This window comes from Chlorocebus sabaeus, chromosome 3 (assembly GCF_047675955.1).
Source record: "Chlorocebus sabaeus isolate Y175 chromosome 3, mChlSab1.0.hap1, whole genome shotgun sequence".
Lineage (NCBI taxonomy): Eukaryota > Metazoa > Chordata > Mammalia > Primates > Cercopithecidae > Chlorocebus > Chlorocebus sabaeus.
The window spans coordinates 77122644-77134815 of record NC_132906.1 but is presented as its reverse complement, the minus strand read 5'-3'; the positions used below and the strand labels follow the sequence as shown (position 1 = coordinate 77134815).

At 39.9% G+C, this 12172-nt stretch overlaps 1 protein-coding gene across 2 annotated transcripts in view; it reads left to right on the top strand.

The window, feature by feature from the left end:
• ABCC4 (ATP binding cassette subfamily C member 4 (PEL blood group)) overlaps window positions 1-12172 on the top strand; it is a 292733-nt gene that overhangs the window by 255790 nt on the left and 24771 nt on the right. For both annotated transcript variants that reach the window (XM_007960695.3, XM_073014436.1), the window contains 3 exons: window positions 1627-1716; window positions 10728-10900; window positions 11375-11480. In XM_007960695.3, the coding sequence (XP_007958886.3) occupies window positions 1627-1716; window positions 10728-10900; window positions 11375-11480 (369 nt within the window). The remainder of the gene's footprint in view (window positions 1-1626; window positions 1717-10727; window positions 10901-11374; window positions 11481-12172) is intronic.

Sequence of the window (12172 nt, the reverse complement as noted above, 5' to 3'; positions counted from 1 at the left end):
CATTTTTCTTTATGGCTGGTGAAAAAAGAAGTCTACCTCCTTCATCTCTCTTATCAGGCTTTTGGGAAGTGAGGAGGAACAGTCCTGCCCCAAAGCCAGGTGAGATTTGAGGCCAGTGGTTCCCTTGAGCATTTCTCCAGTACCTGTGGAAGAGTCTCACCTTCTGTTGTTTCCACATCTGTGCATCCGCTTGTTCTGCCCCCATCCTTGAAAGCAGCTGATGGGGCTCCTATATCCTTATGGCCTAGCTTATTAGAACCTTCCAGAGGAAAACTTTTTTTTTTTTCTTAAGATGGAGATTTGCTCTGTGGCCCAGGCTGGAGTGCAGTGACGCAATCTCGGCTCACTGCAACCTCTGCCTCCCAGGTCCAAGTGATTCTCCTGCCTCAGCCTCCCAAGTAGCTGGGACTACAGGTGCGCGCCACCCCACCCAGCTGCCAGAAGAAAACTTTTGCACAGCCTACCTAAGCTTCTGTTCAAGAGTCTCTCTTAAAATCCAGGAAGAGACCGATATTCCAAGAGCAATTTAATTGTGGGCTCTTCCTGAAGTAGATGAATAGGAACAACTATTTAAATTGATGTAATTTTATTACGACCTCCTTCACATTGGTTGTCAGGTTTCCCTGCTCTTGTAGTTAATAAGGTGGTTCTGTGACCCAGGTAACCGTGATGCACAGATGAGATAATGTGGGGATTCAGTGATGCAAAATCAGAGGCAATCCCTTCATAAATAGAGGTGCCTCTGGCCCCGATCGTTTAGATCTCCTTTGACCAAAAAAAAAAAAGATGTCCCATTCTGACACTGGAGAGGTTTATTTTTATTTATTTATTTTTTTGAGATGGAGTTTTGCTCTTGTTGCCCAGCTGGAGTGCAATGGCACAATCTTGGCTCACTGCACCCTCCACCTCCCAGGTTCAAGCGATTCTCCTGCCTCAGCCTCCCAAGTAGCTGGGACTACAGGCATGTGCCACCACGCCTGGCTAATTTTTGTATTTTTAGTAGAGACAAGGTTTCACCATGTTGGTCGGGCTGGTCTCGAACTCCTGACCTCAGGTGATTCACCCGCCTCGACCTCCCAAAATACTAAGATTACACGCATGAACCACTGTGCCCAGCGAGAGATTCTTAATCCTGGAAAACTGTTTTGCCAATGGAGAAAATATCCTAATTTATTCTTTAGTGCAAATTAGAAAATACTTAATAATTTGGCTTTGAAGCACAAACTCTAATCATGCTGTTGGTATTTTCCAGTATTACATGATTGATAGTTAATTTCCATAGCTCTCTTGATGTAGACCCTCAAGTAATTATATCCTTATATTTCGTGTTAAGCTAATATTACCAGGAAAGCAGTTTTAAACATCAGGCCTGTCTTTTTCGTTTTCTTCTAAGATAGCACATTGCAACAGTTTTGTTAGTGTTCAGTGGTCTGGAAGGTATTTTGGAGCATGCTTTGTACAGTGGAAAATTAATAGACTTTTTTTTGTAAACAGGCATTTGTAATGCTGTAATTAATGATTACCATGAATTTTATTTTTTGGTATCTTAATTCTATTGTTGATGTTAGCATTGGAATAAAATGAAAAGAGTCTGTGGTAATGACCTTGACTGTTTTGAGCACTTAGGAACCTGTTTTGTTCACTGGAACAATGAGGAAAAACCTGGATCCCTTCAATGAGCACACGGATGAGGAACTGTGGAATGCCTTACAAGAGGTAATTGATAAAATGTAATTATCTCTAATTTTTTAACATCAGTATGTGTATATGTACCTTTACAGCATTGCAGGAAATTAAGGGGAGCTTAGTGGTTTAACTAACTTTGTTCACCACCCAGGAGATCATTGAGGATGTGGATATGCTAAAATGTGTATACTGATGATGATGAAAACCAAAAATAAAATTTCACTTGTTCTCATTTTAATTTTCTTCCTATAGTCCAAAACAGTTTGGTGTTGTTTTATTTGTCTTTAGCAATGAGTTAAACTAGAAGTTGTATTTATGAGTTGAGATCCTGTTAGTAACTAAGTTACTCTGCACCATTTATTTTAGTGCTGTATTCTTAGGGAATTTCTAGTAAGGGAAGACGTCTCATAGTTGTTTTTCATTAACTAAGAGATAAATGAGATCATATTTATGAAATGCTTTGAAGTTTTATAAGAAAGTGTTTATAAAGGTAAATTATACAGTTGGAATGGGATAATATTTATTGGCAAACATGTAATTTTAATGCAAGTAACAGAACCCTGCAACCTTTGCTAAGTTTTTATACTAATATGTTGATTTCTAGAGGATTTTCTGTTATTTATGTGGTTCCTGTTGGGCCACTTCTTGAAATTTTCTCACCCTTGCATGAAAAGGACTTTGACTATTAAGGTGCTGTTGGTTTGTATATTTTAACACTGATTTTCTATGTTCAGCCTAGTTCTTTTTTTTTTTTTTTTTTTTTTTTTTTTTTTTTTTTTTTTTTTGAGACGGAGTCTTGCTGTGTCGCCCAGACTGGAGTGCAGTGGCGTGATCTCGGCTCACTGCAAGCTCCGCCTCCCGGGTTTACGCCATTCTCCTGCCTCAGCCTCCGAGTAGCTGGGACTACAGGCGCCTGCCACCACGCCCGGCTAGTTTTTTGTATTTTTAGTAAAGACGGGGTTTCACCATGTTAGCCAGGATGGTCTCGATCTCCTGACCTTGTGATCCACCCGCCTCAGCCTCCCAAAGTGCTGGGATTACAGGCTTGAGCCACAGCGCCCGGCTGTTCAGCCTAGTTCTGCAAATTTGTGCCAGTCTACTTGATGGCAGAAACCATATCATAAAACTGGTAATCCCTCACAGGACCTAGTTCAGTCTTTTGCTTTTAAAAAGTAAACATTTAAGGTTGGGTGCAGTGGTTCACGCCTGTAATCCCAGCACTTTGGAAGTCTGACGTGGGTGGATCACCGGAGGTCAGAAGTTTCAGACCAGCCTGACCAACATGGTGAAACCCCACTTCTACTAAAAATACAGAAATTAGCTGACCATGGTGGCATGCGCCTGTACTCCCAGCTACTCAGGAGGATGAGACAAGAGAATTGCTTGAACCCAGGAGGCCAAGGTTGCAGTGAGCCGAGATTGTGCCACTGCACTCCAGTCTGGGCGACAGAGCAAGACTCTGTCTCAAAATAAATAAATAAATAAAAATAAATAAAAATTGGCCAGGCATGGTGGTTCATGCCTGTAATCCCAGCAATTTGGGAGGCCGAGGTGGGTGGATCATGAGGTCAGGAGTTCTAGACCAGCCTGGCCAACATGGTGAAACCCTGTCTCTACTAAAAATACAAAAATTAACCGGATGTGGTGGCGCACACCTGTAGTCTCAGCTACTCGGGAGGCTCAGGCAGGAGAATTGCTTGAACCTGGGAGGCGGAGGTTGTGGTAAGCTGACATTGCACCACTGCACTCCAGCCTGGGCAATAAGAGTGAAACTCCATCTCAAAATAAATAAATATTAAAAGTTTTTTTAAAAAGTAAGCTTTTAATAAGTATGTATTAACATGTTTGATCTCTTCATTTCAAAGAAGTGTGGAGCCTGGACAACATAGTGGACTTTGTCTCTACTAGAAATAAAAAAAAAAAAGAATTAGCCAGATGTGGTGGCATGCACCTGTAGTCCCAGCTACTCAGGGAGTTGAGGTGGGAGGATCTTGTGAGCCCTGGAGGTTGAGGCTTCAGTGAGCCATGATTGCACCACTGCACTCCAGCCTGAGTGACAGAGATTAATTTCTCTCCATTGTTATTGTTGTTGTTTTGAGTTGGTGCATTTGTCATTGTTGCCCTTCCAGGGATAGCTCTGAAATCTTTAATTTATAGATGGGTTTTGACTGTGAGCAAGTAGACTTGGAGACCTGACAGTTTCCTGCCAGTAATTCTTGTTTCTGAAGGCATGCCATTGCCGAGTCCTTACACATCCACCCTGCTTTCCAGCAACTGTGGGGATTTTCTTTTTCTAAATTAGGTTGGTTACTTCACCTCCTGATACTCGATAAGCAATTGACCTCTGATTTCATTTAAATTTGTGAATCTCTGTACAGTGAAATTCTAGGAGAGAAGAGGTGGGTACAGTTAACTGTCCAACGTAAAGAAAGATAAGGCAATCTCCTGCCCCTAAATTCTCAGGACAAGTTTATTAGTGAAATTGTGACATACCCTAAAAGAGCAAGAATTACTCATAAAGTATTTTTCTATTTGTTTCAGAGCTTGAGATTTCTTGTCACAGATTCTCAGAGAGTAAAATTACTTTTTAGAAACACATTTCTCTATGAACAGTGAAGAAATGTTAATTGGGAGATGATCCTATCAAAAACCATCGCGGAACATGGCTGTAACTCATACTTATTACATTTGTTATAGCCAAAATTAAAATAAAATTTAGTAGTCTTTCAAGAATTCTAGAAATGATGAGGTGGAAGATGTGGTAGGTCCCCCTCAGAAGTGAAAAATTATCCCATCGTTGTCTTTTCTCTGGGAATTACTTCTTTATGGCATTGTAGGTGTCTCTATGAGTGATTTGGAAGAGTTTCTAAAAATTAGGGTACCACATTGTATTTCCGGTGTGATTCCAGCTGTTTTTCATCATTCATATATTCCGAAACCTGACCTGAGAAAGACACCAGAGCATTTGCACTGCTTGCTTGGGGGTAATGAGACAAAGACTGGAGGAGAGTGTTTTCTTTTCTCTTTGGTTTTTCTGAATTTTCCAAATTTCCTCTGGGTGCTTGTATTCTCTTTACCTTCTGGATGGTTGGGGGAAAGGCTGAGCACTCCTCATAGATGAAGCATTGTGAGTTTTTCACAGCAAGTTTCATGACTACCAGTTGATGGAGGCTGGGGTCATTCTGATAGGTCAGGGATCTTCCCTGGGGTCCATGGAGTCTGAGGGTCTTCTCGTAGAGAATTCTGAAGCTCACTTCCTGGTGATGGTAAACATGAAGTTATGTGTGTGTGTTTATCTCGAGAGATGTCACACAAGGGATTCAGCACCACGACTCTGATGCCATTCAAGTTTCTCTGGATTTCTGTGTCACATTCTGTCTCTCTGCTGTCTCCATGGTTTTCATCTTTCATTGATATCCAGTTCAGAACTGGATAACTCATCCTGCTCTTTAGTAGGAAACCCGGTATCATTTGGAAACTCCCTTTAAAGCAGACAAAAAACACAGTCACTTGGTTTATAAATGAGGCCAAACTGGAAATGGGAACCCAAACTCATAGGGTTGGCTCGAGATTAGGACAGCACTGTAAGTTTTTTCCTCTCTAACAACTTTACATAAAGAGGAAAGATGCCTTTTATTTCTTTGGAGATTTTTATTTCTTCCCCATTCTCCCTTGGCAAGGGTAATACCAGACATGCAAAAGAAGGTCTGGCATCCGGAAGGAGACAGTCCTATGAATGTGGTTGTGTCATCTTGGCTGTATGTATATATGTATGTATGTATGTATTTATTTATTTATTTGAGACAGAGTCTCGCTCTGTCACCCAGGCTGGAGTGCAATGGCGCAGTCTCGGCTTACTGCAAACTCCGCCTCCCGAGTCCAAGTGATCCTCCTGCCTCAGCCTCCCGAGTAGCTGGGATTACAGGCACCCACCACCATGCCGGCTAATTTTTTTGTATTTTTAGTAGAGACGGGGTTTCACCATGTTGGCCAAGCTGGTCTCAAACTCCTGACCTTGTGATCCACCTGCTTCACCCTCCCAAAGTGCTGGGATTACAGGCGTGAACCAATGCACCTGGCCTATTTTTATTTGTTTTTTTAGACAGAGTCTTGCTCTATCACTCAGGCTGGAGTGCAGTGTTGTAATGTGTTCTTTTTTTCTAATGCTGAAAGTTATCGTAAATACTGAAAAATAGTCAGCTGTAAATGGAAGAAAGTTTACTAGAATTAGTGCCAGTTTTGGCCCCTAAGTAACAGCAACTCTATAAATATAGCATAAGTAATGACTAAAGATGGAAGTCGTTTAGAGAAAAAAGTCAAAAGATCACAGTGGTACGACTAAGAAAATGAATCAGCAGCATGTTATTTCTGTTAATTAAAAAATGACTTTAGTACCGGGATCTACAATTAAGATGAGGTTATATCATGTTGGAATAGTGGAGAAATCGTCTAATCATGTTCAACATTGATAGAATCACTGTTAGAATACAAGGATGTCTTATATTTGGGACCCCATAAGGCAGAAATCTGCACATGAGCAGTATCCACGTCCTCTGGGCCTTCCTTTCCCCACACCTTGCACCTCCATTTTTCCCCGGCCATGTATTGCCCAGAATGGGCTTCCACTCACTTCATTCACACTTAGCTGTGTTCTCGTTAAAGCTTGTTCCCATCTGTTGAGTTGCTGTTTATCACATTTCAGCCTCTGGCATCAGAGACTTCCTTTATGAAAAGTCAGAAAGTTCAAAAAAACCTGGTACAGAATCTGACATCCACGTGAATCTCCTTGAGGCTTTGAAAATATTTGTGATGATAGAAATGGTCTGTCTTAGAAAGTTCAGTTCATTATTTGCACTTTTCCTATACTTTCCTATTTTTTCCAAGCTTCAAAATAATCTGATAGACTGTCTTTGAGATATATAGTTTCAAATATTATGATTTGATCTTGTTTTCCTGAAATTATAACCTTTATTAAATGTAGAAAACATTAGATTTTCTGTATTTTAAACTATAATATTATGATATCTTGGAGCCAATTAATTTTATAAGGACTATGTTTCTTTTACAATAACATTTAGTAAGAAAATTGTATGCAAAGTCTATTTCTATGTGGATTTATTTTGTAATTTATAAGAATAGAGATCTCACAAAATGAGGTGTCCTTGTGGCTTCATACATTCAACAGGTATGTGTGGGGAGGTTTTTACATTTACAACAGGTATGTGTGGGGAGGTTTTTACATTTACAACAGGTATGTGTGGGGAGGTTTTTACATTTACAACAGGTATGTGTGGGGAGGTTTTTACATTTACAACAGGTATGTGTGGGGAGGTTTTTACATTTACAACAGATATGTGTGGGGAGGTTTTTACATTTACAACAGATATGTGTGGGGAGGTTTTTACATTTACAACAGATATGTGTGGGGAGGTTTTTACATTTACAACAGGTATGTGTGGGGAGGTTTTACATTTACAACAGGTATGTGTGGGGAGGTTTTTACACAGGCATTGTAGACTCCGGAGCGATAGCAGTCATCAAGAGAGAGAAAGTCCCCATTTTCTTAGAGCACACATTCTTGTATGGAAGATAGAAAATAAGAAAATACTTATGTAATATCATCTTAGGTACTGGTAAATGCAATGAAGAAAACTAGAGCAGTGCATGAAAGGAATTAATTGACTGCATTATTAAAAATAGGCGGCCGGGCGCGGTGGCTCACACCTGTAATCCCAACACTTTGGGAGGCCGAGGTGGGTGGATCACGAGTTCAGGAGTTCCAGACCAGCCTGGCCAACATGTTGAAACCACATCTCTTAATCCAAAAAAAGTTAGCTGGGCGTGGTGGCGGGCACCTATAGTCCCAGCTACTCAGGAGGCTGAGGCAGGAGAATTGCTTGAACCCGGGAGGCAGAGATTGCAGTGAGCTGAGATCGCACCACTGCACTCCAACCTGGGTGACAGAGCAAGACTCCACCTCAAAAAAAAAAAAAAAAAAAAGGCAGTATTTCATTGTCCAGGAAGGAGCAAAATAAACAAACAAAGAAAAAAGAATAGATACTATCTATTGATCTCTTATTTGGTACCAAGCACTATTGTAAATGCTACACAGAGTGACTCATTTTATGCTCCAACAGTGTTAGGAGATAAGCATCTTCATAAGAATCTTAGTATGGTCTTATTTACAAGTTAATTAGAAAGGTAAGATAGAGAAAGTTCAGGAACTTGCCCAGTTGGCAGAGCCAGGCAGGACTCACACCCATGCTGTGTGTCTTCAAGGCTCCATTTTTTATTTTAAAATGTCCAGATCATGGAACAGTCAAATGAACAGTATTATGAACATACATATACCCTTCTCCAAGGTTCACCATTTGTTCATACAGTATTTTGCTACATTTGCTTCCTTTCTTGTATCCCTTGAAAGTAAGTGGTAGCATTTCCATGAAGTTGCAGTTCATCCTTAAATATGTATATGTACCTCCTAAGAACAAGAATGTTCAACTATATAACATAATACAGTTATTTACCTCACTGAAGAAATTGAAGAGTAATGTAATACTATTGTCTAATATATTTTCAATTTCCCCAGTTGCCACTCTTAGTCACTGTGTTCCACTGCCTCCGTTGTCTTTTTCTCAGTGCTGATACTTAACCATAACTTGAATGTATGATAACACTACAGAGGGCCTTCACATTCATATCATTTTTTTAAATTGAGACAGAATCTCACTCTGTTGCTCAGGCTAGAGTGCAGTGGCGCGATCTTGGCTCACTGCAACCTCCACCTCCCAAGTTCAAGCGATTCTCCTGCCTCAGCCTCCTAATGGGATTACAAGTGCCCACCACCATGCCCAGCTAAATTTTTTTGTATTATTAATTGATATGGGGTTTCACCGTGTTGGCCAGGCTGGTCTCAAACTCCTAACCTCAGGTGATCTGCCTGCCCCAGCCTCCCAAAGTGCTGGGATTACAGGCATGAGCCACGGCACTCAGCCACACATTCATATCATTCTCATAACCATCCCTGATTCAATCATGATGGCAGAGACTCAGAGGACACTGTTTTCTGGGAAATGTGTTCATTGTTCTTCACCTCACAACCCTGTTCTTCATCAAGTCAGTGTGGATAACCTCAAGGAAAGTCAAAACCCACAAGAATGATGGGATGGCACCTTAATCAAGGGCAAGTGTGAGATTATTTCTTCAAAGTCTGGCTGCCAGTCTTAGGAAAGACCTTTTTGCACTTACCAGTATTATCAAAATCAACTCAGAAGGAAAAGCTAATAAAAACTTCGCCAACATCTACTTTTGATCAGTTCCGTCACGTGGGGTATAGGTCTCTGAATATGTTTCATAAAAAGACTACTCAGTAAGTCCTCTTCCTTGTAATGGAGAGGGCTTGACTAAGCTGACATATTCCATCCTATAATTTTCAGGGCAACATTTTGCACCACGAGCCAAATCTTACACTTCGGATTTTGTTTAATTTCCAACTTTTCTTGGTAATGCCAAATATCAATACCATATTTAATCTTAACTCAAAATTCCTGTTTCTTGGAGTTGGACTTCCATCATGAGTACAACTCAAGATCACATTCACAGAAGTGTGCTTCCATATTTAAGGTACATGACAGTGTTGCCCGTTTACTCTTGGCTTTTTGTTGTTGGGCATTGTAGTTCCATACACCTGCTTATTGGCCACCACTCATCTATCTGCTTGCTGATCTCTTAATTGGAGGTGTATTGACTCTTCGTTCCTCTATAGCTCTCAAATGTCACCTGAGTTTGGCTCTTGTTCTATAAAATTTCTCCAAAACACATCAGTGAACTGAACCACCACCCAATGTAGTATCAGATCATCTTATAGCTATAATTTTATAAAGATATATTAATATCAACATCATCTATCCCCATCGTCTAGGGCAAGATGTTATTGTGTGCTGTTTTTCGTGAGTTTTCATTCACTGCAAAACATTTATTAGACTGAAGAAAATGCACCGACCTGCTTTGGCAATCGGGGCTTAAACTTGGGAAAGGACCAGCCCAAGAATAAGCTCCTGATTTCCTAACAAATGAGGCACAGTTTTCCATTGTTTGCATTTGTATTTTTTTAACTTTCCCAGTTGATTAAAAAACCTTCCAAAATGGTAAAGTGCCTGTAAGATGGTATCTTTGGAGGACCATACTTCCGGCAGTAATTTTCTTTTTACATTTTCCCTCGAGTTATACTCACTCCTCTCCAAGATGTACTTTGGGAAACTTGACTCAACCAGAAAGATCCTTTCACCTTTTCTTCAGACTCTACATTGGGAGCATAAGCTTCATTTTTTGAGAAACTTCCCTCCTTCCCTGGAAGAGGGGTTCTTGGTGGCTGTCATGTTGGTTTTTGGTAAGGGAGTTCAGGTGCTGGGGGACACTGATATGATTTTTTTTTCCACCAACTCTGTCGAGGTCTAATTGACATAGCAGAAAATGCTCCCCTTAGAAGTGATTCAGTCATTTTGGTAAATTTATAGAGTTGGGCAGTCATTGCAGGAATCCAGTTTTAAAATGTCTCTGTTACCCAAAGAAATTTCCTTGTGTCCATTTACAGTTAATCCTCCAGCCCTTGGCAACCATCACTCTTTTTGTCTCTAAATTTCTGTAATGTTTTAACTAAAAGTTAAGAAGGGATTTTTTTTATCTTTCTGTATTTTACCTACAGAATCATTTTATTGATCATGCTAGGTTTTTCTTAATGAAATTGGCCCAGGCAGTGTTAACACATGGCCCTGCATGAACAGACTGTGCTCGCTGATGGTGATAAAGGAGCGTCTTGGGTTCCATTGTTTGTTCTCTTAAGTCAGAATATTTCAGTTTTGTGTTGACTCTACCATCTTTCTCATTGAACATTAACTAAAGGTAACTCTCAGCCTCATGTGCGTGTCCACTTAAGTTATATCTTTCAAGAGAAGGGACCTGAAGGTTCTGATGTCTATGAGGCTTGGCTACTTCCATAGCAGCTTGAATGATAGCAGTCATTCTTCTTTGTACATCTACAGGTACAACTTAAAGAAACCATTGAAGATCTTCCTGGTAAAATGGATACTGAATTAGCAGAATCAGGATCCAATTTTAGTGTCGGACAAAGACAACTGGTATGCCTTGCCAGGGCAATTCTCAGGAAAAATCAGATATTGATTATTGATGAAGCAACGGCAAATGTGGATCCAAGGTATAAAGCTGAAGTCCATGTAACCTTGAGTCTGCATTTTAAGTGTGTAAATGGGAAACACGGAATGATTCTGAGAAATGTTTCTAAGTACACTGTTTGCCCCAGAGATAACATTTTAACATGGATAACATTCATTCTGAAAAAACAGAGGAAGAAACCCAAACGTGTTTTCCAGTGTCAGTGATGTTATTCAGTATTCCAGGAGAGCTAGATTCCTAAAATCCACTCCCAATAATCAGTTTTAAGCAATTTAGGGGGAAGATATTTTTCATTGTTTTATGAAAATTAGTAAATTACTATATAGATTTTTTATAGAATAAGATTGTCCTAGAACATTTTAACATGCTTTTTAAAACATTGAATATATGTGATCTTTTTTTAAAAAAAAATACTCTATTGTGTAGTAGAGCTTTTTAAGTCTTAAGTCTACTTTTCCCATCTTTACGGAATTAAATTTAACTTCTTTGATTGCAGAACTGATGAGTTAATACAAAAGAAAATCCGGGAGAAATTTGCCCACTGCACCGTGCTAACCATTGCACACAGATTGAACACCATTATTGACAGCGACAGAATAATGGTGAGTCCTTCACCTGCGGAATTCCAGTTGCTTCCAATTATGTTCACTTTTTCAGTTTGTTCCTTCCTTGTAAAACGAAACCCCTAGTAAGTTAATTTTCTGTTAATTTTGGCTCTCATTCCCAACAGTAATTCATATGCTTAACTACACCCTCAGTGCCACTAACAATATATCCAATGTATCTCTTTGCATATACTCATATGCAAAAATCATATGTTAAAAGTTTACCATGTAAATATTCCAAATCTAAGATTCAGCTTGTGATGCTAACTGTCGTACTACAGAGTAGTATCAAATAGAAGATCACAGTCATCGTCACTGTCACAGTTGTTTCAGCATGCTTGATCCCCTTAATGACAGACTTAGGTTTTTATATACTGCAAGGGGCTCATTGGGTAAGGTTGCAGAACTTCTCAGCTGTTGGGACATTCACAAGATGTGTGTCACAGGGGAAGAGATGAGAAGATCTATCACAAATTATTTTCATAGAGGGCCTAGCCAGAAAAACAAATGAATCCAACAGAAAGGATTTAACAGGAAATTTGTTACATAGGAATTGGAGGGCCTAGAAAATGAAGGAAAACAGTGATAATTTTAGGAAGCAAGGCCAGGCACAGTGGCTCACACCTGTAATCTCAGCACTTTTGGAGGCCAAGTTGGGCAGATCACTTGAGGTCAGGAGTTTGAGACCA